Source organism: Halichoerus grypus, chromosome 6 (genome assembly GCF_964656455.1).
Source record: "Halichoerus grypus chromosome 6, mHalGry1.hap1.1, whole genome shotgun sequence".
Taxonomy (NCBI): Eukaryota; Metazoa; Chordata; class Mammalia; order Carnivora; family Phocidae; genus Halichoerus; species Halichoerus grypus.
In genome coordinates this window covers 24,051,939-24,077,185 of record NC_135717.1, presented here as the reverse complement: position 1 = coordinate 24,077,185, position 25,247 = coordinate 24,051,939, and the positions used below count along the sequence as shown (strand labels likewise).

The following is a 25,247-nucleotide window of genomic DNA, read 5'->3' as shown; positions in this document are numbered from 1 at the left end:
TCAGAAATGTATTTTGAGGTGACTTTGGTCTCCGCATGGAGAACGGATGGAGGACAAAAGTTAGGAGGATCTCACAGCCATCCAGGAAGAAGGTCCAGGGAAGAAGTCATGGGGAGTCTGAACTGGGGGAGCCGCCACTGGGATGGACGTGGGGAAGCACTGAGAGGTGCTGGGGAAGTAGGACCTAACAGAGTTTTCCAAAACCCAGACTGAGACAGATTAGGGAGGGTCAGGAAACCAATGTGGGGGGGGGGTGGAGTAGGGCCAGCATTTAGGGGATCAAATAGGATACAAGAGCAAATATCACAAAGCACCCCGCATGGTGAGGGCGAGCACTGTCTTGTGGTACTACTACTTTTTCTGTGAGAGGAGAGCACGGTGGGGGGAAAGGGCCGGCACTCTGGAGCCGGGGAATGGGCTTCCGATCCCAGCTCCACCACGTGTCTGCTGTGAGGCGCTGGAAGTCACTAACCTCCCCGGGCCAAACGTTCCTCGTCTGCACAGTAGAGAAAGGGACAGCACCTCACGGGGTTGTGAGGATTCCTGAGGAAATAAATACACGAGAGACTCTCCCAGCAGGACCTGCCCTAGTAAGCGCCGTGGCTGTGCCTTTATGACTTATGACACGGGACACAGACGTGGGGCCTGAGGTACAGACACACCGTGAATCGACAGACCACAAAGAACCCCCTGAACAAGCACAAGGCCCTGTGTAGAGAACAGGGAAGGAACCCGGACTTGCAGGAGCTGCAGTCCATATTGTCCTGGTTCTGCCACTAACCAGACCCATCGCCTTTCCTGTGAATGAGCGTAGTTACATACACCTGTTCTTGCCCCCTAACAGAGCAGGTGAGGGACCAAATCAGGGAATAGCTACAAAAGGCCTTTGTTTCATATCACCATCACCCAGCCTTGCACATCCCCAAACCGTACCGAGGATGCTGTCATGATGACAATAAAATCATCGTTATCAGACATGGATGGAACTGGAGGGTGTTATGCTGAGCGAAATAAGTCAATCAGAGAAAGATATGTATCATATGACCTCACTGATATGAAGAATTCTTCATCTCAGGAAACAAACTGAGGGTTGCTGGAGTCGTGGGGGGTGGGAGGGATGGGGTGGCTGGGTGGTAAGACATTGGGGAGGGTATGTGCTATGGTGAGCGCTGTGAATTGTGGAAGACTGTTGAATCACAGATCCGTACCTCTGAAACAAATAATACATTATATGTTAAGAAAAAAAAAGAAGAAGATAGCAGGAGGGGAAGAATGAAGGGGGGGAAATTGGAGGGGGAGATGAACCACGAGAGACTATGGACTCTGAAAAACAAACTGAGGGTTCTAGGGGAGCGAGGTGGGAGGATGGGTTAGCCTGGTGATGGGTACTGGGGAAGGCACGTTCTGCATGGAGCACTGGGTGTTATGCACAAACAACGAATCACGGAACACTACATCAAAAACTAATGATGAGGGGCGCCTGGGTGGCTCAGTCGTTAAGCGTCTGCCTTCGGCTCAGGTCATGATCCCAGGATCCTGGGTTCGAGCCCCGCATCGGGCTCCCCGCTCAGCGGGAAGCCTGCTTCTCCCTCTCCCACTTCCCCCTGCTTGTGTTCCTCTCTCGCTGTCAATCTCTCTGTCAAATAAATAAATAAAATCTTTTAAAAAAAAAACTAATGATGTAATGAATGGTGATTAACATAACATAATAAAAAAGGAAACCTCTTCCTTATCGTCAATATGGCAGATGCAGGGGCTCTGGGTCTCACAATTCCACTGGCAGGGCTCTTCCACACGTGCTGAGGACATGTCTACAAGGATTTTTTTCATAACCCCTGTTGCAACAGCAAAGGATGGGAAGCCAGGCACCTATCCTTCACCGAGGCCCTGGTGACATCACATATGTGGCTGAGGGTGGCAGCAGGTGCAAGCAGCTGGGGACAGGGGCACAAGACAGGCAGTCACTGCATTCCTTCTGAATATATTTTTAACATTTTTGAACCAGGCGGGCACCTTCACAAATGAAACAATTCGGGAAAGAAAAAGGGGAATTTTCATTTACCTTTAATCTCCAGAAGGTGGTATCTATCCCAGCGCCAAGATTTAGAATTTGATAATGACATCCTGTCTTCCGCAGAAATGCCTTTAGCAGCTGGCTGATGCCTTGGACTCGAGCAAAATATCCTGAGAGACAGAGACAAGCTATCGCTCAGTGAGGTGGGAAATCATCCCTGCAGAGCCCACCCCAGGAGAAGAGCAAATGAGGACCCTTCTGCTCTTCTTTGGGGTCAGCGGTTTATCTGTGGACTTCATGGGACAAAGAGTGACTTTCACATTCTCTTGTTTTTTGTTTTATGTTATGTTAATCACCATATAGTACTTCAGTAGTTTTTGATATAGCGTTCCATGATTCATTATTTGCGTGCAACACCCAGTTTTTTTTTTAAAGCTGTTTGAACTCAAGTAAGTACAATCTACTTGATGGTGGAATTAACCATCTTAAAAAAAAAGTCCCATAATTTTACATAAGAAAGCCAAGGGTTTTACATAAAAAATCAGATCTAAATGTTCCTCTTGGAAATATACTTTCTCTTGGTTAGGTGTAAGCCTCTCAGGACTCTGTGAAAACTCAACAATGCGAGATCATGACAAAAATAAGATTCTGGGGTCAGGAAACGGGGCAGATAAATGTCAAAGCAAAAAAAAAAAATAAGAAAGAAAAGCCGTATTGCCACCACGTTCCCTTCCTCTCCATCCTGTGTGGGTAAGAGCCCCTGTTTATAAAGTGGCCTCATAGACCGTCTGCAGGAGGGGAAGGCATGAGCAAACGTTGCCGAATAAATGGACTGGTTCAGCTGTGGGGTGGGGAGCTGGAGTGAAGACGATGAGAAATAAAAGAGGGGAAAATGGAAAATAGTATCTGTTCTAAGAGGGGGAAATGGAAGATAATATCTGTTCTAAAGCCCTGTTGCTTAAAGTATAACTACTTTAAGAACCAAATCTCAGTAGCATTTAGAAACTTACTGCAATGGGACATAGGAATTCTATGTCTATTGATTCTCCTAATAAATAAGTTGAGCTTCTATTTTATGTGTCTCTTGCATTTTATTTTTCTAGGAAATCATTTTTCATGTATGTCATAGAATATCGTCCACAACAGATAGATTATTGGAACAAAACTTTAAAGATGCTCACCACATGTTGCCTGGGAAGCCCTCTCCTAGTGGGTCCGGTCTGGAGATGCCAGCCCATGCAGAGGAAGAAGGAAGGAAGGCCGGCTGACACCCTGCCTGGGGCGTCCAGCTCCCAGGGCCCCAAGGTGGGTTCCCACCTCTGTAGCACTGGTTAGGAAAGCTGCCTCAGGAGCCTGGGAGACAGGATTTCAGGCCTCTTAGCCAGGCCTGGCCCCATCTCCCTGATGCCTGGGTTCACCCTCAGCTCCAAGTAAGGTCCATGGCCTTATTCTCAGGAACCACCACTTTACACTTTCTTTACATTTCTTATACAATCTACCCATAGGCTCCATCTTTAGGGTGAGGATTCCCCTGCATGCCCAAGGACTGTGGTCATTTGGTCAATTTCTCAATCTGACTAAGTCACCCTCCCATCTCAAATCCCTTCACTGCCTTGATAGAAAGGACTTCAGAGCCTAACAGTGTTACTATCATTTTACTAAGGTCAAGAAAGTAATTCCTTACTTGACCAGACAGTTCACAGTAAAAGATAATATAAATGGCTCTTAAACATATAAAAACGATCTTCAACTTCACCCCCAAAAGAAGAGGAATATAAAATAAAATTACCGGGGCACCTGGGTGGCTCAGTCGTTAAGCCTCTGCCTTTGGCTCAGGTCATGATCCCAGGGTCCTGGGATCGAGCCCCGCATTGGGCTCCCTGCTCCGCGGGAAGCCTGCTTCTTCCTCTCCTACTCCCCCTGCTTGTGTTCCCTCTCTCGCTGTGTCTCTCTCTGTCAAATAAATAAAATCTTAAAAAAAAAAAAAAAGAAAGAAATACTAAAAGGGATCCTCTACACCAAGAGAGAGCCCAAAAGTAACACTGGACCAGAAAGAAAAAGATCTACAGAAACAGGGACTATACAGGTAATTTGACGGTACTAAATTCATATCTCTCAATAGTTACTCTGAATGTAAATGGGCTAAATGCTCCAATCAAAAGACACAGGGTAGGGGTGCCTAGGTGGCTCAGATGGTTAAGCGTCTGCCTTCGGCTCAGGTCATGATCCCAGGGTCCTGGGATCGAGCCCCGCATCGGGCTCCTGGCTCAGCGGGGAGCCTGCTTCTCCTTCTCCCTCTGCCTCTCTCCCTGCTCATGCTCTCTCTCTCTCTCTGTCTCTCCCTGTATCTCTGTGTCTCAAATGAATAAACAAAATCTTTAAAAAAAAAAATCATTTAAAAAAAAAAAGACACAGGGTATCCGATTGGATAAAAAAGCAAGACCCATCCATATGCTATCTACAAGAGACTCATTTTAGAACTAAAGACACCTCCAGATCGAAAGTGAGGGGGTAGAGATCCATTTATCATGCTAATGGATCTCAAACGAAAGCTGGGGTAGCAATCCTCCTATCAGACAAATTAGATTTTAAACCAAAGACTGTAGTAAGGGATGAAGAAGGACGCTGTATCATACTTAAAGGGCCTACCCGACAAGAAGATCTAACAATTATAAATATATATGCTCCTAACTTGAGCAGCCAATTACATAAACCAATTAATAACCAAATGAAGGAAACACAACGAGAATAATACAATAACCGTAGGGGACTTCAACACCCCACTCACAGCAATGCACAGATCATCTAAGCAGATGATCAACAAGGAAACAAGGGCTCTGAATGACACACTGGACCAGATGGACTTCACAGATATATCACAGAATGCCATCCTAAAGCAACAGAATACACATTCTTCTACAGGGCACATGGAACATTCTCCAGAAGAGATCCCATACCGGGGCACAAATCAGGTCTCAACCCATACCAAAAGATTGGGATTATTCCCTGCATATTTTCAGACCACTACGCTTTGAAACAGGAACTCAATCACAACAGGAAATAGGGAAGGAACTCAAACACTCGGAGGCTAAAGAGCATCCTACTAAAGAATGAATGCATCAACCGGGAAATTAAAGAAGAATTAAAGATTTCATGGAGATGAATGAAAATGAAAACACAGCTGTTCAAAACCTTTGGGAGACAGCAAAGGCGGTCCTAAGAGGAAAGTACATAGCAATACAAGCTTTCCTCAAAAAATCAGAAAGTCTCCAATACACAAGCTAACCTTATGCCCAAAGGAGCCGGAGAATGAACAGCAAATAAAGCCTAAACCAAGCAGGAGAAGAGAAATTATAGAGATTAGAGCAGAAAACAATGAAATAGAAACCAGAAGAACAGTAGAACAATCAATGAAACCAGGAGCTGGTTCTTTGAAATTATTAATAAGCTTGATGAACCTCAAGCCACACTTATCCAAAAGAAAGGGGAAAGGACCCAAAATAATAATGTCATGAATGAAAGAGGACAGATCACAACCAACACCAAAGAAATACAAACAATCTTAAGAACACACACAGCAACTATATGACGACAAATTAGGCCATCTGAAAGAAATGGATGCATTCCTGGAAACTTAGAAACCACCAAAACTGAATCAGGAAGAAATAGAAAACCTGAACAGACCCATAACCAGCAAGGAAATTGAAGCAGTGATCAAAAAATCTACCAACACACAAGAGTCCAGGGCCAGATGGCTTCCCAGGGGAATTCCACCAAACATTCAAAGAAAAACTAATACCTATTCTTCTGAGGCTGTTTCAAAAAATAGAAATGGAAGGAAAACTTCCAAACTTGTTCTATAAGGCCAGCATGACCTTGATCCCAAAAACAGACAAAGACCCCATGGATGCAAAAATTCTCAGCACAATACTAGCGCACAGGATCCAACAGCACGTTAAAAGGAGTATTCACCGTGACGAAGTGGGATTTATTCCTGGGCTGTAAGGGTGGTTCAACATTCGCAAATCAAATTCATGTGATACTTCACATTAATAAAAGAAAGGTCAAGATCCATATGATCCTCTCAATTGGTGCAGAAAAAGCACTGGACAAAATGCAGCATCCTTTCTTGATTAAAACTCTCCACGGTATAGGGGTAGAGGGGATATACCTCAATAACATAAAAGCCATCTATGAAAAGCCCACAGCGAATATCATTCTCAATGGGGAAACACGGAGACCTTTTCCTGTAAGGTCAGGAACATGACAGGGATGCCCACTCTCACCACAGTTTTTCAACTAGAGAAGTCCTAGCCTCAGCAATCAGACAACAGCAAAAAAGAAATAAAAGGCATCCGACTGAGCAAAGAAGTCAAACTCTCACTCTTTGCAGATGACATGATACTTTATGTGGAAAACCCAAAAGACCACCCCAAAATTGCTAGAACTCATACAAGAATTCAGCAGGATATAAAATCAATGCACAGAAATGAGTCGCATTTCCATACACTAACAATGAGACAGAAGAAAGAGAAATGAAGGAATCGATCCCATTTACAAGTGCACTGAAACCCATAAGATACCTAAGAATAAACCTAACCAAAGAGGTAAAGGATCTGTACTCCAAAAACTACACAACACTTAGGAAAGGAATTGAGGAACACAAAGAAATGAAAAAACGTTCCATGCTCATGGATTGGAAAAACATTGTTAAAATGTCTACACAGAGTAATCTAACCATTCGATGAAATCCCCATCAAAATACCATCAACTTTTTTCACAGAGTGTAACAAATAATCCTAAAATTGGTATGGAACCAGAAAAGACCCCGCATCGCCAGAGGAATGTTGAAAACGAAAACCAAAGCTAGTGGCATCACAATGCCAGACTTCAAGCTATTGTACAAAGCTGTCATCATCAAGACACTATGGTTCTGGCACAAAACCAGACACATGGATCAATGGAACAGAAGACAGAACCCAGAAATGGACCCTCAACTCTATGGTCAACTAATCTTCGACAAAGCAGGAAAGAATATCCAGTGGAAAAAGGACAGTCTCTTCAATAAATGGTACTGGGAAAACTGGACAGCCACATGTAGAAGAATAAAACCGGACCATTTTTTGGCACCATACACAAAGATAAACTCAAGATGGATGGAAGACCTTACTGTGAGACAGGAATCCATCAAAATCCTAGGGGAGAACACAGGCAGGAGGTTCTTCGACCTCAACCGCAGCGACTACTTGCTAGATACATCTACAAAGGCAAGGGAGCAAAAGCAAACATGAACTATTGCAACTTCATCAAGATAAAAAGCTTCTGCACAGCAAAGGAAAAGCTCAGCAAAACTAGAAAAGGCAACCTATGGAATGGAAGAAGATATTTGCAAATGTCTTATCAAATAAAGGGCTAGTATCCAGGATCTATAAAGAACTTACCAAACTCAACACTCAAAAAACAATTAGTCCAGTCAAGAAATGGGCAGAAGACATGCACAGACATTTCTCCAAAGAACACATACAAATGGCCCACAAACACATGAAAAACTGCTCCACTTCATTCGGCATCAGGGAAATACAAATGAAAACCACAATGAGATACCATCTCATACCAGTCAGAATGCTTAAAATTAACAAGACGGGAAATAACAAATGTTGGCGAGGATGCGTGTGTCACCACTCACTGAATCAGAAAAATAGAATATTGCCCACACCCCAGAGATCTCTTCATGGTTCTCTTTCTTCCCTAAAGGAATTTACTATCTTGACTTTTATGGTGTTCATTTCCTTGTTTTCCCTTATAGTTTACCTCCTAAGGAAATACCCCTAAACAAATTATCATATTTTACTTGCTTTTGACCTTTATGTGTGTAATCAGATATTACTCTGTAATATTTGGCTTCTTTTCTCAGCATTATGTTTTTAAGATGTGTCGATGTTGCTGCAGGTTGCTGTAGTTAATTTTCATTGCTGTATAATAGCCCATTGTATAAAAACATCATGTGTTTTTTATCTGTTCTACCATTAATGGACACTGGGTAGTTTTCATTTTGGGGCTATTAGTGATTCATGCTGCATTGGATTCTTGTACATGTACGCTGGTGCATATAAGCATGCATTTCTGTAGCATTTTTCTGGAAGACGAATTGCTAGTTCACACTGACATGACATTTTACCATGCGATTTTCCAAAGTATTGAAATGCTCCCATTAACAGGAGAGGAGAATTCCCATTGTTCCATAACATTGGCAATATTTGTTATTGTCAGAGTTTTTAATTTTTGTCAATCTGATGGATATATAGTGTTATCTTACTGTAGAGTTTTAGTTTTGCATTTCCCCATGTTTGCAGGTTAATTTCAGCTAAACTGAAATCTGCTCTTTGAAACTTATGGGCATTTATGTATCTTTTAAAGAGTCTGAGATTAAAAGGGCTACTTCAAAAATCAGAGTAACATGTCTTAAATATAGAATTAAAATATTAAGGTGTTCTATGGCTACCCTTATGAAGCTAACTCTGAAACACAGGTTTGATTTTATTCATGAAGCCTCAAGCGATTTGGATCCTGTTTCCATCTGTATTTCAAAGCTCATATTAAGCTACTTTTTGAACATTCCTCAGTCGATGATCTTTGTCCAAACCCAGTAAAAATACAACCAAAGCATAGCTAATGACTGCATCAGAGAATCTGCCCATTTTACCTACTTTGGATAAAGCTACAGAAGAATGAAGAAGACACCCTCAGTGAACTCAGCCCTCCTGTCCCTGACTCTGACTCTGATGTACCAGGACAGGGTGATGAGGATGAGAAGGTGAACCAGATGTCTGCTACCTCTCTCATCCCCAAGAGCTGACCCGGCTCAGCCCCAGGCCACCTGGTACTCAGACCTCAATCACTTCTCCGCACGTCCTTCAGGGAATCCATCATTATTTTGTGGTTGTTTTTTTATAAGCAGAAAATTTTATGGGGAAAAATGAAGAAGAGGATTTACATCATGCAATGTACCTACCACAGATGTTCACAGCCAACTTTTTGGCTCCCTGAAATTCTTTCTCTCAGGGCTGCTACCATAACCCTTCTCTCCTTTCCTACACGCATCCCAGTCTTCCTTGATGTCCTGGGCAATTCATTTCTACCCTCTAACTTGCATTCTCTGCTCAGAAATACAAAAGCCCTTCAATTCACATGACCCTACCCTTCAGAGAAGGCAATGCAGTTCTGTTAGCATCCTAACATGCTCTTGGGATTTTATCCCCCATCACATTACAGTTTATAAAATACCCCTCATAGCCACGGAGAATGTGAAGACAAGGTCTGATAAATACATCTTTGCCATCTTTTTATGTCAACTTCCAAAGTTGATCCAAACCCATTAGCCTCACCACCACCACCCAGCCCTTGCCAGAAGAGTTAACATGAACTGACAGGAAGTGAGTGACTTCCAGTTGGCTTTGACCACCAGCAAATTGCCCAAAAGGCAAGTAAGAACATGAGGAAGCAGAAGCATGAATGATCCAGATGACGAGGCTCTGAGCTCTTAACACTCTGGGCCCGGGGCAGAACATCCAAGGCCTGATTGCAAGTTCTCTTGTCACTTTGCCTTCCCCTAAGTCTCAGGTTCCCTACCCTGGAGCACTGCAGTGCTGGCGGGGAGGCTCTGCTGCCGGAGGATCAAGAGCAGTGGAGAAAATGGACAGGTCTTCTGCTCTACGAGGTCTACGGACAGTCAGAAACAGTAGGTAGATGGTACTTTCTTGGTCAGTCAGGATGTGCTGAGCCACTGAGCCCAGCAGACGAGCTGAACCATGTATGTGCAGAGGCCCCACTCTGCTCACAGCATTGCTTGAAGCCAATGGGAGGCTTCAGAATTCTAGGCTAATTTGCCCCAAATCAATTTGCACAAAGACAATTCACAGCTCATCAGTTTGTCAAGAGGCCAATGTACTGAAAACTATTGGACAAAACTTTGAAAAGGGGTGTAAGGACATGGTGCTACCATCCTTGTGATCATTAGCTCTAGGGAGCCCAGGAAGGGTGGCGGGATGGGAGGTTCTCTCCAGTTACATGGAGCCCACCATCTGCAAGTCCTGCCTACTTCATCCCTTCCTAGGGTGGCAACCACAGGCAGCCAGGAGCTGGCCCCAGCAGTTCATTTCTGGTGTTCACGTGGACAGCACACAGGTTTGATTGTGGGACACTAGCTAGAGTGGGGGAGGGAGCAGAAACTTCCTGTATATACCAACACACACACACAGACACACACACACACAGACACACACACACACACACACACACACACACACACACACAGTGTGACTCCCAAAGGCATCACTGACTAGCCAGGTGACAGGGCATTCAGAGTATCAGGCATGTCTTGAACCACAAAAACGTTATTAATGATAGTAGGGGCAGGGGCAGGTATCTTTCTTCCAACACAATTCTCAAGTCATTTCTGTTGCTGGGCCACTTTGCCCAGCCTCCTTGTTATCCCTGTAACTGACAGATAGATGACTACCATCTCAGGAGCTGGAGCAAAATGACTATTTTAGCCTCAATTCACATACTTGTCTGACTTTTTTGCAAAAAAAATATGCTTTTAAATCATCAGTTAATTGGTCTGCTTCCAGGCCTAAGAAATATTAAGACTCTAGGTTAGTTCTTGTATGGTTCATAGTTTATATTTGGACAAGGAGGAGGGTGGGATGAGAACTACAATATACCCATGATCCAGGTTCCTTTGTATCAACTATTTGCAACAACAGAATACTGCCTTATACCCAGGTGGTGCTGTATTTCACAAAGTATTTTCATAGCCACTGACTCATCTGTGGAACATTTTCCACATGCCTGTACTGTGAGCAGCAACATAGCAAAGGAGAAAGAGCTTTCCCTCTCAGGAACTCAGACCCCAGTTCAAATCTCAGCTTGCCAATTACAGGCTTCAAGACCATTGGCATAGCATTGAACCTTCCAGAGTCTCTGCTTCTCTGTCTCCAAAATGGAAATATAACCCAGTCTCACTGGGTTGTGATAAGGGAAATGAAAGGAAGTATATAAAGCTCTGGCTACAATGTCCAACCTCTTGTACATGCTCACCTTGCCGTTACTCTTGTTTTTAAGTAAGTGTTGCCCTAGATGCTAGGATAGTAGAGATGAATGGGGCAATCTCTATTCTCAGGATGCTTGTTATCCACTGAGGGAAACAGACAAGCAAAAATAAGTATAATTGGGAGCTCCTGGTTGGCTCAGTGGGTTGAGCTTCCGACTCTTGGTTTCAGCTTAGGTGGTGATCTCATGGGTCGTGGGATTGAGCCCCCGCATAGAGCTCCATGCTCAGCAGGGAGTCTGCTTAAGACTCTCTCTCCCTCTGCCCCCCAAACCCCATTCAAGCACTCTTGAGCTCTTTCTCTCTCTCTAAAATAAATGGATAAATATTTTTTAAAAAAAGAAGTATAATGCTCTGTTGGCTACAATGGAAGTGTGGGAAGAAATACTACAGAAGGAGAATCTCCCAACTGACTTTTCTTGGGGCCAGAATAATAGCTAGTTGTAACTGTTTATGGAACTAACTTGGTGTGCCAGGCACTGTGTGAAGAGTTTTCCACACACTCACAGGTACTATGAGAGCTAAGTGTTGTAATTACCCCCCTTTACAGAGGAGAAGATGAAAGGGGATTAATTGGCACATAGCTGGAGTCAAGATTCAAATCCTTGGGTGGCTCAGTCGGTTAAGCATTTGCCTTTGGCTTGGGTGGTGGTCCTGGGGTCCTGGGATCGAGCCCCGCATTGGGCTCCCTGCTCAGCTGGGGAGTCTGCTTCTCCCTCTCCCTCTGCCCCTCCCCCTCCACCCCTACTCTGTCTCTCGTTTTTCTCTCTCTCAAATAAACACACAAAATCTTAAAAAGAAAAAAAAAAAGATTCAAATCCTGGTCTGGCTTAGCTTTAGAAAGATATTTTAGAGTACCATAAAGGAGGAATAAAGTTCATCAGGAAGATAAATGGGGGTGGGGCAGTTGCCTAGCAGAGGGGACAACACAATCTGAATATTCTCAGCACAGCTCTGAGTCGTTGAGACAGTGTTCCTATCACTGTTTAACAGCCTGAGTCAATGTTAAATGATGTCATGGCCTTCCTCTAACAAACGGACACATGTCTGACATACAGTGCGTACTCCACACCTCACATTACATGCCCACAGCCCCGGGCTCACCCCTTTGCTTCTTTTTTGGCCCCTCCCACTGGACCGGGTAGCCCCAGGAGCTAGCACAGGCCCAGTCCATGTCAGGTGTGGTGAATATCTGCTGACCAGAATTGGGTCAATGCCTTGCACCTAGAATCTGGGCCTTCTAGCTTCCCCATAAGGGTTCTTTGCATAGCATCGAATGACATGGATGAGTGAGGATGCTGTGTGTGGTTCTTAATGCTTTGTAATCAGCCTGGACTCTTGGACCAACCCCATTTTCTTTCTTTTATGAATAGGGAGTAAGTTGTGGCACTCTCCGTGGAATGAAGATCAAGCCGGGTTCCATCAGGAAAGGCATCCCCCGCCTTCGACGTCCAGGTCTGGTCCTAAAGGCATTTGCTGGGTGCAGTTAGGGCTCAGCTGGGATTGGACAATTGTGGGACACCAGGTGACAGAACCAGCTGTGCCCACTCCACCCCACCCCCACCCCAGTTGTTGTCCTTCTTCCTCTCCTCCTGTTTTCCCGCCGATTTCCTGGGGAGGCTTCAGTTGAGAACTGCAGTATCCTGGGCATGAATGCTGCTCAGCCTGGCAGCCGGAAGCCTCATACACAACAGATGGGACCAGAGCACCTGGAGGGAGCCCTGGCAGCTCTCTCCATCAGCTGGTGCTTCTAGTTTTCCCTGATCTGTGTCTTCTAGCTTGAAGACACGTTTGCCACGTCTGCATGTCCATGAGACCAGTAGACCCATAACTTGGGTTTCACCACTTCCTGACTTCAAACTCTTCTGACAGCTGTAATCTATTTCCCAACAGGGCTCCTCCCCCCATTTATTCTCACCAGTGTCACACAAATAGTCAGGTACTGTGTGGGTGGGGCAGGCGTGTTGGGGTGACCCTGCAGGGTGGGATTCACAGCCTGTTGCTCCAGATCATTGACGACAAGGGCAACAGCCTGCCGTTCAACACTGAAGGCAACACTGGCATCAGGATGAAGCCCACCAAGCCCATTGGCCTCTTCATGGGCTACGAAGTAAGTGGTGATCCTCACCTGCCCACTTCCAGGCCCCCAAAACCCCTTCAGGGAGCAGTGTGGGTGCTAAGGGGGTGGATACAACTCCGCAACACGAGCCTTCTTCACACCTCCCTTCAGTCACTCCAACTCAATGAAGCCTCTTCTAACTAATCTCTAAGCTCCTAGTGTGTTCTCACATCCTTTCCTGTCCGAAACCGTCTGACACTTAAGTGCTGACAGGGTAGAAAGAAGCACCCCAGACTTGGGTTCCAATGATCTCTTTTTTTTTTTTTTTTTTAAGATTTTATTTATTTATTTGACAGAGAAAGACACAGTGAGAGAAGGAACACAAGCAGGGGGCGTGGGAGAGGGAGAAGCAGGCTTCCCGCTGAGCAGGGAGCCCGATGTGGGACTTGATCCCGGGACCCTGGGATCATGACCTGAGCCGAAGGCAGAAACCTAACGACTGAGCCACCCAGGCGCCCGTCCAATGATCTCTTGAGGTTGAGTATGCAGGAAGCTTTGACTGAGTTCAGATCCTACAGTCCCACTTACCAACAGGCTGTGCACAAATCTGTTAACCTTGCTGAGCCTCCAGAGAGGACAGTGGTGCCCCCGCTTCACAGAGGAAGAAACTGCAGATTGGAAGCTTTGTATGTTTTCCCCACGTCAAATAAATGGCAGGTCTAGGATTCAAACCCACATCTTTTTGGTTCCCAAACCCTACGTAAGATCCAGGGATTACATAAAACTGTGACAGGCTCTAAGGAAACCTGAAACTCTTGACCAAATTCTCAGCTTCCAAGATTGTCAGGGGAGAGTGGACAGACCTTGAAGTTGATCTCAGACCCGTCTCCTTTCTCCACAGGAACAACCGTTGGTGTCCCTGTTGGCCTCACTCTATGCCTTGGGGGTGGGTGGTGCTGCTCCTTTTGTGCCATTATTGACCAAAAGCAAACAATGCAGGCCCTAGCCTTAATTCACAGTAGTACGATTTTAGGCTTGGATAAAAGAGAAAATAAACAGAGTAACAGATATATAGATCAGTGGTTCTCAACCCTGCCTGTATGTTAGAATCAGTTGAGAAGATTTAAAAAAATAATTCTTGGATCCAACCATAGAGATTCTGGTTAAATTAAACTGGGATGGTCCAGAGCAACATCAGTTTTTTTTTTAGTTGGAAATAACATATTTTATTTTACAAAGATGTCCTCCTCTATGCCCACACCTATGTAGATATATACCCCATTTCACATGCTCTCTTGACTATATGTTGTCACTCCTCCACTGAGATTTGTTTGCTTTTTTCCTTTCTTTTCTTTACTGAGGTAAAATATATAAAATTTACCCTTTTCACCATTTTTAAGCATACAATTCAGCAGCACTGAGTAAATCACAACATTGTACAGTTACCACCATGCATCTCCAGAAATTTTTTCCATCCCAAATGGAGACTCTGTTCCCATTAAATAATAACTCCCCCCTCCTCCTCATATCCCCAGCATTTGGTAACCTTTAATACACTTTTTGGCTTTAAGAATTTGCCTGTTTTAGTTACCTCTATTAAGTGGAATTTTACAACATTTGCCCTTTTGTGTCTGGCTTATCTCACCTAGCACATGTTTTCAAGGTTCATCCATGTTGTAGCATGTGACCAAATGTCATTTTTTTTCAGGCTGAATGGTATTGTATGGGTGTACCATATTTTGTATATCCATCAATTTCTTAATAGACATTTAGATTATTTCCATCTTTTGGCTACTGTGAATAATGCTGCAATGAACATTGGTGTGCAAGTATCCGTTTTGAGTTCCTGCTTTCACTTCTTTTGGATATATACCTGAAAGTGGAATTGCTGCATCATATGGTAATTCTATATTTAACTTTTTTTTAAAAGATTTTATTTATTTATTTGACAGAGAGAGAGAGACAGCGAGACAGTGAAAGAGGGAATATAAGCAGGGGGGAGTGGGAGAGGGAGAAGCAGACTCCACGCTGAGCAGGGAGCCTGATGTGGGGCTTGATGCCAGGACCCTGGGATCATGACCCGAGCCAAAGGCAGACGCCCAATGACTGAGCCACCCTGGCGCCCCTATATTTAACTTTTTGAGGAACTGCCAAAATGTTTTCCACAGTGGCTGCACCATTTTATATTTCTATCAGCAATGTACAAGTGTTCCGGTTTCTCCATATCCTTGCTAAACCTTGTTATTTTCAGGTTTGTTTGTTTGTTTTGTGTGTATAATAGTCATTCTACCGCATGTGATGTGGTATCTCATTGTGGTTTTGATTTTCATCTCCCTAATGACTAGTGATGTTGAGCATCTTTTCATGTGCTTATTGGCCATTTGTGTACCTTCTCTGGAGAATTGTCTATTCAAGTCCTTTGCCTATTTTTAAAATTGGGTTGTTTGTTTTGTTGTTGATTTGTAAGAGCTCTTTATATATTCTGAATATGAACCCCTCATAAGATATATGCTTTGCAAATATTTTCTCCCATTCAGTGCATTGTCTTTTCACTCTTTTGATAGTGTCCTTTCAAGTAAAATTCTAAAAATTTGATGAGGAACATTTTATCTATTTTTTTCTTTTGTTTCCTGTGCTTTCGGTGTCATAGTCAATAAATAATTGTCAAATCCAAAATCATGAAGACTTCCCCCTATGTTTTCTTCTAAGAGTTTCAGAATTTTAGCTCTTGTGTTTAGGTTTTTGATCCATTTTGAGTTAATTTGTGTATATGGTGTATAAGGTAACTGCATTCATTTGCATCTGAACATCTAAGTTTCTCAGTGCCATTTGTTGAAAAGATTGACTCTTCCCACTCAATGGTCTTGGCATTTTTGCCTAAAAGCCATTGACAATATATGTGAGGATTTCTTTCTGCGTTCTCTATTTTATTCCAATCATCTATGTGTCTTTTTTTTTTTTATGCCAGTTTTGTATGGGTGTACCATATTTTGTATATCCGTCAATTTCTTAATAGACATTTAGATTATTTCCAGTATAGTTTTGCAGTAAGTTTAAAAATCAGTAGTGTAAGCTCTTCTCCCTGGAAAGAAGAACTTTCTTCTCCCTTTAAAAGTTTGTCTTGGCTATCTGGGATCTGTCAAGATTTCATATGAAATCTATAGTTTTGCAGTAAGTTTAAAAATCAGTAGTGTAAGCTCTTCTCCCTGAAAAGAAGAACTTTCTTCTCCCTTTAAAAGATTGTCTTGGCTATTTGGGATCCGTCAAGATCTCATATGAATTTTAGGATGAATATTTCTATACCACTGAGATTTTGATAGGGAGTGCATTGAACCTGAAGATGGCTTTGGGTAGTATTGTCATCTTAATATTAAGTCTCCAATTAATACAGTATATCTTTCCATTTATTGATACCTTCTTTCATTTCTTTCAGCAAAAATTTTTATTTTTCAGTGTACAAGTCTTTCACTTTCTTGACTAAATTTATTCTTAGTATTATATTCATTTTGTTGCTATTCTAAATAGAATCATTTTTTAATTTCTTTTGTCCATATATAATTTTTTCTGTTTTTTAGTTCTTTGTTCATTTTTTCTCTTAGTTTTTGATCATTTAACACGTTTGACTTATTATTTCTTCCAAGTTTTTATTTAAATTCCACTTAGTCAACATACAGTGCAATATTAGTTTCAGGTACAGAATTTAGTGATTCATCACTTACATACATCAGCCAGTGCTCATCCTAAGGAGTGCACTCCTTAATCCCCATCACCTATTTCACCCATCCCCCTGCCCCCCCCCCCTCTGGTTACCATCACTTTGTTCTCTACAGTTAAGAGTCAGTTTCTTAGCTTTCCCCTCTTTTTTCCCCAATGTTCATTTGTTTTGTTTCTTAAATTCCACATATGAGTGAACTCTAAAAATCAGATTCTCCCACTTCCCTGGGGGTTGAGGTTGCTGGGGTTTCATTGTTTTGTTTTTGATTTTGGACTGTTGAAGGCTATAGTAGTCCTTTGTTGTGGTACATTTGCAGATTCTTTAAAGACTATTGTTTGTCATGTGTGATTACTGAGGTTTCTGATCCTTTAGCTCGTGTTCAGTTAATGTTTTGACAGAGATTTCCTTGAGGGGCAGGAGCTCAAATGAACAAAGAAAAACATCACCAACCAAAAAAGAAGAGAGAACAACCACTGTGCAGATTGGCTCTGTGCTGGGATACTCCTTCACCACTTAGCTGGACTTGCTCTGAGCCTAGGGATCAGCCTGAGATGAAAGCTTAAGGTTTTCTCAGGACTTTGCTGAGCATGCATCTTGCCCAGGCATGTTCATGGCTGTCTTAATTCCCCCATGCATATAGCTGTCTTGAACATCCTAATTTCAAAAACAAAAAACAAAAAAACCCCCAAAACTCACTCCAGCATCTCCCCCAGACCTTGATGGTCTATTGTATATCTCCACCCATAATCTCTTACTTCAGGCAACTTCACTTTTGTAGTTTGCCTGGTAGCTTCTATGAGCCGTGCTTGCTGCTTTTTTCTGAGTTACATAAAGTGAGTTCCTTGCACCTGTCCTTCAGGCAGCCCCCCAGATAGGTTAGAAAAGATGCACACAATAATCATTATTTTACTTTAAAACACCTGTTTTTTGGGGGCACCTGAGTGGCTCAGTCGTTAAGCATCTGCCTTCGGTTCAGGTCATGATCCCAGGGTCCTGGGATAGAGCCCCGCATCGGGCTCCCTGCTCCGCGGGAAGCCTGCTTCTCCCTCTCCCACTCCCCTTGCTTGTGTTCCCTCTCTCGCTGTGTCTCTCTCTGTCAAATAAATAAATAAAATCTTTAAAAAAAATAAAACATATGTTTTTTAAAAAGTTAATCGGTATCACAAATGGAAAACAGTATGATTTGCCAAAAACAGAAGGCAATTAAACTATAACTACAATGCAAACAAAACAATTTTTCTTGAATTCTAGCTAAACCCTGTTCCCACTAAAAGCTCCAGTCCTGAAACTTACTCTTGGTAGTTCCAGAGCTTTTAAGAACATGTCAGACAGTCTCCTTAATACAATCAGAACAATTGGAAGGGAACCTAAAATGGGATGTCATTCAATGTTGTTTTTTTTTTTTTTCCTGGACCCTTTTCAAATCATTTCGTGTTTCATGAGAGGGATGATCTCAACACATTGCTTAGTGGTTGAGTACAAAGGCTGTGGAGCAAGAATTAAATTCAAATACCAACCCTACCACTGACCAGCTGAGTGACTTTGAGTGAGTTATTGTGCTTCTCTGAGCATTCATTTCTTCTGTTATGGCCTATAAAAATCTAGCCTCACATAAAACCTGCACATGAATGTTGAGAGCAGCTTTATTCACAATAGCCCCAAACTGGAAACAACCCAGATGCCCTTCAATGGGTTGACACCCAAACTGTGGTTCATCCATAACATGAAGTACCATTTAGCAGTAAATAGAACAAAGTATTGATGAACATAAGAAGCTGGATGAATTTCCAGAAAATTATACTGAGTGAAAAAAATAAAAACAGAGCTAGTCCCAAAAGATTACATACTATAGGATTCCATTTATGTAACATTCTTAAAGTGACAAAATTATAAAACTAGGGACTAGATCAGTCCCTGTCAAGGGCTTAGGGATTTGGAGGGAGGGAAAAGATGAGGGAGATGGGTGTAGATATAAAAGAGCAACACAGGAGATCCTCAGGATGACGGGAGTCTTCTGTAACTTGACTCTGGTGGGGGATGCACATTTGATAAAATACACGTAGACACACACAAAAAAGTAAAAGTAAACTGGGAGATCTAAGTGAGATTGGTGGACTGTAGCAATGTCAATATCCTGGTTGTGATATTGAACTGTAGTTTTGCAAGATGCTACCATTGGAGAAAACTGAGTAAGTGGCACACAGGATCTCTCTGTGTTATTTCTTATAACTGCATGCAAATATATAATTGTCTTTTTAAAAAAGATTTATTTATTTATTTGAGAGAGAGAGAGAGAACATGTATTCATGCATGTGTGCATTAGTTAGGGAAGGGGTGGAGGGAGACAGAGAATCTCAAGCAGGCTCCATGCTGAGTGCAGAGCCCTACACAGGGCTCGATCTCACAACCCTGAGATTATGACCTGAGCAGAAATCAAGAGTTATCCGCCCAACCGAATGAGCCACCCAGGTACCCTGCAAATATACAATGATCTTAAAATAAACAGTTTAATTAGAAAAATAAAAGCCTTGTAGGTTTTCTGGGAGGATCAGATGATGTAGTATTTTGGGAAGGAAATTCATTTAACAAAAGTTTATTGACACCTCTCATTTGTCCAGGCACTATGTGAATGCTAAGCTGAGAACAAGTAAATAAAATACACAGGGTCCATGTTCTAGTGGAAATTTTGTTATACTAGAGTGCCACACAAAAGTGAGTTGTTACTTTAAGAAATTATCCTTAAAATTGGCTCAATATTGTTCACTAATTGACAAGTAGTGTTCATTGAGTACTTGGATATAATGAAAATAGACTCAGAGAGATTACAAAACTTGCCCAGGTGCCAAGTAGAGCCAGGAGCGGGATCCAGACCCAGATCTGAGCACCAGGTTGTGGCTCATCATCTCTAAACTCATTGCCTTCAACAAAGGGGTATTGTTGTCTTTGCAGGACAACCCAGTAAAGACAGCCGAAATGGCGTGTGGGGACTTTTACAACTCTGGAGATAGAGCAACTATGGATGAAGAGGGCTACATCTGGTTCCTGGGGAGGAACGATGACATCATCAATGCCTCTGGGTAGGTATGGCTGACCTGAGCCGGGAGGCATCACCCTCACATGCCTCATGGGATCTAGCTTGTTCTGACATTCATCCAAGCTTGGTGATGGTTAGCTCAGTCTAACTCTGAACAGAGCTCTGTCCGTGAGGCCCTTTTCTGGGGATACCTGTGTACCTCCCCCAAGCCCTGCATCCAGAAAAGTCTATCAAAATGTAGTTCAAGAGGTCTGCAAGGCGAACCATAATGAGACATTATGCAATTTAAGGAATTTGGAAGGAAGACGTTACTTAGGCCCTTTTTGGTTGAGGAAGCTTCCTCTATGTTTGGCTCCTCTAATGGGACACAACAATCACTGAAAATTTTAATAATAGATAACAACAACATAAACCTTTATGAGGCACTTACTATGGGGACGCACACTCTGCAGTGCTTTATATAACCCAGCTCTCAATGCTAGAAGGTAGATGCAATTTTGCCATTTTACAGATGAAGGAACTGGGTTACTGACTAGTGAATAAAGTTCCTTAAAGTTTCAAAGAGTGCTGGGTACAACCAAGATTTACCAAAGCTGTCTGGCTCCAAGTCAGTCGTCCCTAAACCTTAACGTGATTTGGAAGAAAAAAAAAATGACACATTGTACCAGAGTAACAAGTTCTCTTGGATATTTCAGGGAAGTTGAGTGTGTTTACCTTTTAAATTTCTAAAACATGCTAATATAATGGGGAAGAGTATGCAGAATTTGCATGAATGTTTAAGATAAAGGCCGAGGCTTCTACTAGGTTTCATGCCAAGGGAAGCTGCTTGAGCCCAGCCCCAGAGCTCGGGGAGGACTAAACATTCACCCTCCTCCCTGAGCAGAGACAGTGAGGTGAGAAACTCTGGGGAGCATGTGAGTGTTGTATTTCTCAGCACAGAGTGCCCATTCTTCATGTTTGGGGCCCATGACAGAGCCAGGGCACAGGTATCTGGCTTCCTGTGACAGTTATCCTATGTGACAAGGGACGAGGTGACCCTCCAAAACATGAGACTTGAGGGCCTGGGTCACCCGGCCCTGGCAGCCACTCAGAAACCAAGGAGCCATTGATCCTGCAGGTACCGCATCGGGCCCGCAGAGGTGGAGAATGCCCTGGCCGAACACCCGGCTGTGGCTGAATCAGCTGTGGTGAGCAGCCTGGACCCAATTCGAAGGGAGGTAAGGAGGAGGACACAGAGGTCATCGTGTCTGTGTGTGGGCACCAAGGCAGTTGCGGGGAAACCTTCCTCCCGGTCCTGTCTCTCCAACCTTGGACCTAGGGTGGAGGGGGGCCCCCCCGGGGTGTGCATGTGCATTTACACCGTGTGGCCACCAGAGAGCAGTGTGGCCTCAACCATGTGTGACAGAACATGATGCTTGTGAGTGTGGCTTGCAGCTGGGGCTACTGCTGCCCATCTCCTAATTTCTGAGCCCTTCCTACCTGCCGGCTCATTTCACCCCCCTCACAGCAACCTCATTAATTAAGGACTCTGAGACCCTTTTTTACAGGGAAAGAAACAAGCATAAGGAGATTAAATAAGTTGCCTGATCACAAAGCTGTTAAGTGGTGGAGCCAGAATGGGAATCTGAGCAGTCTGGCTCCAGAGCAAGCATTCATTGATTCACTGTGTGCTGAGCACCTACTCTGGACAAGGCCCTGTGCCCTGTAGAAGCGACATGAATAATAGGAACGTAGTTAATCACCACCATTGATTTAATGCCCACAGAAGTCTACCTACAATAATAGGGAAAATGGTGATGATAACGATAGGAATAAAAATCAGTTGAAACGAGCTTCGTGGTTTATATGAATGATCTCGATGAATCTTGAGAGCCATGCCCTGAGGAATGAAGCCGTGCTGTCCCCACATCAGAGAAGGACATGGAGGCTGAGGGAGGTGAAGTAATTTTCCAAGGCAGAGAGTAGAAATTGGAAGTATGGACACTGGTCCTGTTCTTTTCCAGGGGCTCAACTGTCAACTTGTTTTTCCATTTACTTAATACACATTGACTTTTTAGACTCTACACTTGGTTGCCACTCCCCCTGAGCCTCCACTCTGGTTCTGTGCTGCAGGTGGGGAAGGCATTTATTGTCCTGACCCCGGAATTCCTCTCCCATGGCCGGGACCAGCTCACCAAGGAGCTGCAGCAGCATGTGAAGTCAGTGACAGCCCCGTAGAAGTACCCCAGGAAGGTGAGTGAGGGCAGAGGGATGGGGTCTGGTCCCCTCCAGTGGGCCCTGGGCTCTGCTGCCCCAAATCTCTTAGGGTCGCTGAGGTGAAGCTGATGTAGCCCATGGAATGAGCATTTTTCTCTACCGAAGAAGCATTCAACTTAGGGGTTTAGGGGAGATCCATCTTAATCCTGGAAACCTCTATCCTGTGTCAGAAAACAAAAAGGCTGACAAAAAACCTACAGAAAAAAATCAGCCAAGAGCCTAGAAATATCCAAGAAGGTTATTTGAAATCTTTCACAATGTGAAAAAGACATTCAAGTCAACAACTGCCACACTTGTAAAAAACATTATTTGTAGTAAGAAATATATTCTAAATTGAAGCCCAGTACATATATAGATACATAACAAACAAAAGTTAACAAAATAATATTTATTGTAGCATAAAATACATTCTGAGAGGTTTTTTTTCTACCTCATTTGTTTTCAGTGCCATGTGCGAACTATGAAAATGTCCAACAATAGAGAAATGATTAAATTATTCGTGGTAATTAATGCTGTCCTATAATTTAAAAAGATGATGCAGATCTCTTATTTGTAACATAAAAAACATCACAAAAATATATTATTAAGAGAAAAAAGCAGGCTGTGAATAAATATACATGTTATCTGACTTGTTGAAAAACCACGTTTGCAAGGATACATGGGTGAAAAATTTAACGTGTCTTTCTTTTGTAATAATACATTGCTGTGCTTTCTGAGTGTTTACCCAAAGGTAGATAGCTAATATTTATTGAACATGTGTGCCAGGGGCTGGACTCAAAGCTCTACATGTATTATTTCATTTAATCCCCCCAAACCTGAGATGGCATAAGCATCCATTTGACAGACTGGAAATGGGGGAGGCTGAGAGACTCACAGTAAATTGCCGGAGGTTGGACTGAAGAAAAGGGCAGAGCTGAACTCAAAGCCAGTGTATCTGAAAACAGAGTTCGTCCTTCACATGTAAGGCTCTGCTGCCTCCTAGAGAGTAGACTGGAGGCTGCATGCCAGTTAGGATGGGCTGATGTTACTGTGAGGAACTAGGAGCCCCTCGTCTTAGTGGCTCCTACTAGGGAAGTATCTTTCTTGCTCCTGCCACATGTCCGCATGGTCTTCCTGGGACCAGGATAAAGGAGCACCCACACCCACCATAGGTAACTGCCAGGTGCTAGAAGAGATGGCCAGAGTGGATGCCAGACCCAGTTGTCCCAAGTGTTCTGTTCGAGGTGGCACGCCTCACTCCCACTCACATCTCACTGGTCAGAGCACGTCACAGGGCTGCATCCAACTTCCCGGGTCAGGGGACACCCTGACATGCCTTGGTGGAGCCTATTGGGGCCACCACATGGTGCCAGCCCGTCTGGGGGACTGTGCAGGGGCAGAGGAGGAGCCTGGGGCATTGGTAAGAAATGACAGCAGGACTAAGTTGGGATGGGTTTGCTTTATCCTTGACCAGGTGGAATTTGTCTCAGAGCTGCCCAAAACCGTCACGGGCAAGATTAAAAGAAGTGACCTTCGGAACAAGGAGTTTGGTCAGATGGAATCAGCAAAAGCCTCAGAAACCACTGTGTCTTCTTCGCCACATCCCTGGCTGCCTCAGTTTCCTCACTATGGGGAGGGTGAGGAGGGGAGTGTTGGACATTGATTTTAAGAGCATCAGGAGTGCTCACATTCCAGCATTTTTGTTCTTTTAAATTAGTATCCGTTACTCTCCTGCTTCCAAGTCCCCGAGTGAGCGCCCAGTATGTGGCTGGGGTAATGAACTGACATCAGCATCCAAGGGGACTTGTGTTGTGCTTTTATTCTGTGAATGAACCAGTGCTAAATGCTGTCCCTCCATGATTCTCCCCAAGCCCCATTGGAGAGGACTCTGGGGCCAGATTCTCCCCCCTGGTTCCAGGGGCCCTGGGTGACTCCTTTTGTCTGTTCAACAAGCACAACACAGAGGTCTGAGGAGGGACCCTTCCTTGGGCCCAGGTGTCCACCTCTGCCTGGCTTGCCCATGCCCTGCTGGAGGGTGAGGTCAGGGCCAGAGCTAGTGAGGTGGCTGGGGAAGGGGGAAGGCGCCGAGGGCAGCCCAGCCTGGTGATTCCACTTGCCTGCCAGACCATTCCTCTCCGTTCCATCCAGCATCCCATGGATCTGCTGCCTCTGTATGCTGCTGCTTCCAGGTCCCAGCCTGCACCAGCTTAGGTGTGGGAGGGATCTGCCCTGTGGGGACCCAGGAATCCTGCAAGACTCCTCCAGCCCTTTCCGGGGTGCCCGATCCCCCATTCCTTCCATGGAGCCCAGGAGCTCCGTTCCCCAGCCCTCCGTAGGGTCCCCCACTCACTCACCCTTCCCCAGGGCCCAGGAATCCCTCAGCCTCCCCAGGGGCCCGGAGCTCTCCCCGCACTTTAGGAGGTCCTCCTGCCATCTGGAGTCTGAGAGATGATGTGTGCAAAGGGCAGGGCTTAGCACAGGCCTGAAACAGGAGGGACCTGTGCTTGTCACCAGTGTCGCCTTTAACAGCTGTGAGACGTGAGGCACCGCATCTGGGAAGGCACTTGCCCCATGGAGATGATGCTGCTCATGTCCATAGGTGCTCAGCACGTGGCTTCCTCTTGTCCTCAGCACAGTTATGGACACAGGCTTGGACGCCCCCAGCTCACTGAAGGAAACCAGCCCAGGGTCACACAGCTGGTAAGCAGCACAGCTGGATGTCACACTCTAGGCTCCCGGCCCTGTTTCCAGGGGCCACGAAGGGCTTCGTAGACGGGAGGCTGACGCTGGCTTTGGGGACACTTCCTCACCTCCACGAGTGATCTCACCTATTCGAGGCCCCCAAACTCTGTTCACTGCTTCTTCTTTCCCTGCTCCCTGTTCCACTTATAATCAGGGTGACCCCGGCCATCCTTCCTGGAATTCCCTAGTCCCCCTTAGAGGCTGGGCCTCTCTCCCGTTCACTTTTGGGCTAGTCTGACTCCACCCCTTCTGTAGCTGGTCTCTCCTTCTATAACCAGGACCGCGCAACTCTGGGGCTCTGGAGGCGGGCAGCAGCATCTAAACAGAATTTCATACAAA

At 44.3% G+C, this 25,247-nt stretch overlaps 1 protein-coding gene and 1 long non-coding RNA gene across 7 annotated transcripts in view; one reads left to right on the top strand and one right to left on the bottom strand.

Moving 5' to 3' along the window:
* LOC144382253 (uncharacterized) overlaps positions 1–3,995 on the bottom strand; it is a 16,318-nt gene extending 12,323 nt beyond the window's left edge. Inside the window, exons 1-3 of one of the 3 annotated variants that reach the window (XR_013448837.1) lie at positions 3,804–3,995; positions 3,196–3,367; positions 2,063–2,184 (exon numbers count right to left, since the gene is read on the bottom strand). This is a non-coding gene — a long non-coding RNA (uncharacterized LOC144382253). The remainder of the gene's footprint in view (positions 1–2,062; positions 2,185–3,195; positions 3,368–3,803) is intronic. The other 2 variants (XR_013448836.1, XR_013448835.1) reach the window with 2 other exon arrangements.
* LOC144382252 (acyl-coenzyme A synthetase ACSM1, mitochondrial-like) lies at positions 3,180–25,247 on the top strand. 4 transcript variants are annotated; one of them, XR_013448834.1, is made up of 7 exons: positions 3,180–3,319; positions 12,497–13,233; positions 19,847–19,974; positions 21,049–21,148; positions 22,044–22,163; positions 23,641–23,803; positions 24,696–25,247. XR_013448834.1 is itself a non-coding variant. In XM_078074724.1 (7 exons), exons 3-6 carry the CDS (start codon positions 13,192–13,194, stop codon positions 22,146–22,148), a joined length of 375 nt encoding a protein of 124 aa, XP_077930850.1. In that variant the 5' UTR covers positions 3,180–3,319; positions 12,497–12,578; positions 13,132–13,191; the 3' UTR covers positions 22,149–22,163; positions 23,641–23,964. The 4 variants fall into 4 exon arrangements, 3 of the variants coding, with proteins under 3 accessions (XP_077930850.1, XP_077930849.1, XP_077930851.1); XM_078074724.1 differs by lacking the exon at positions 24,696–25,247 and having other exon boundaries at positions 12,497–12,578; positions 13,132–13,233; positions 23,641–23,964; XM_078074723.1 differs by lacking the exon at positions 24,696–25,247 and having other exon boundaries at positions 12,497–12,648; positions 13,132–13,233; positions 23,641–23,964.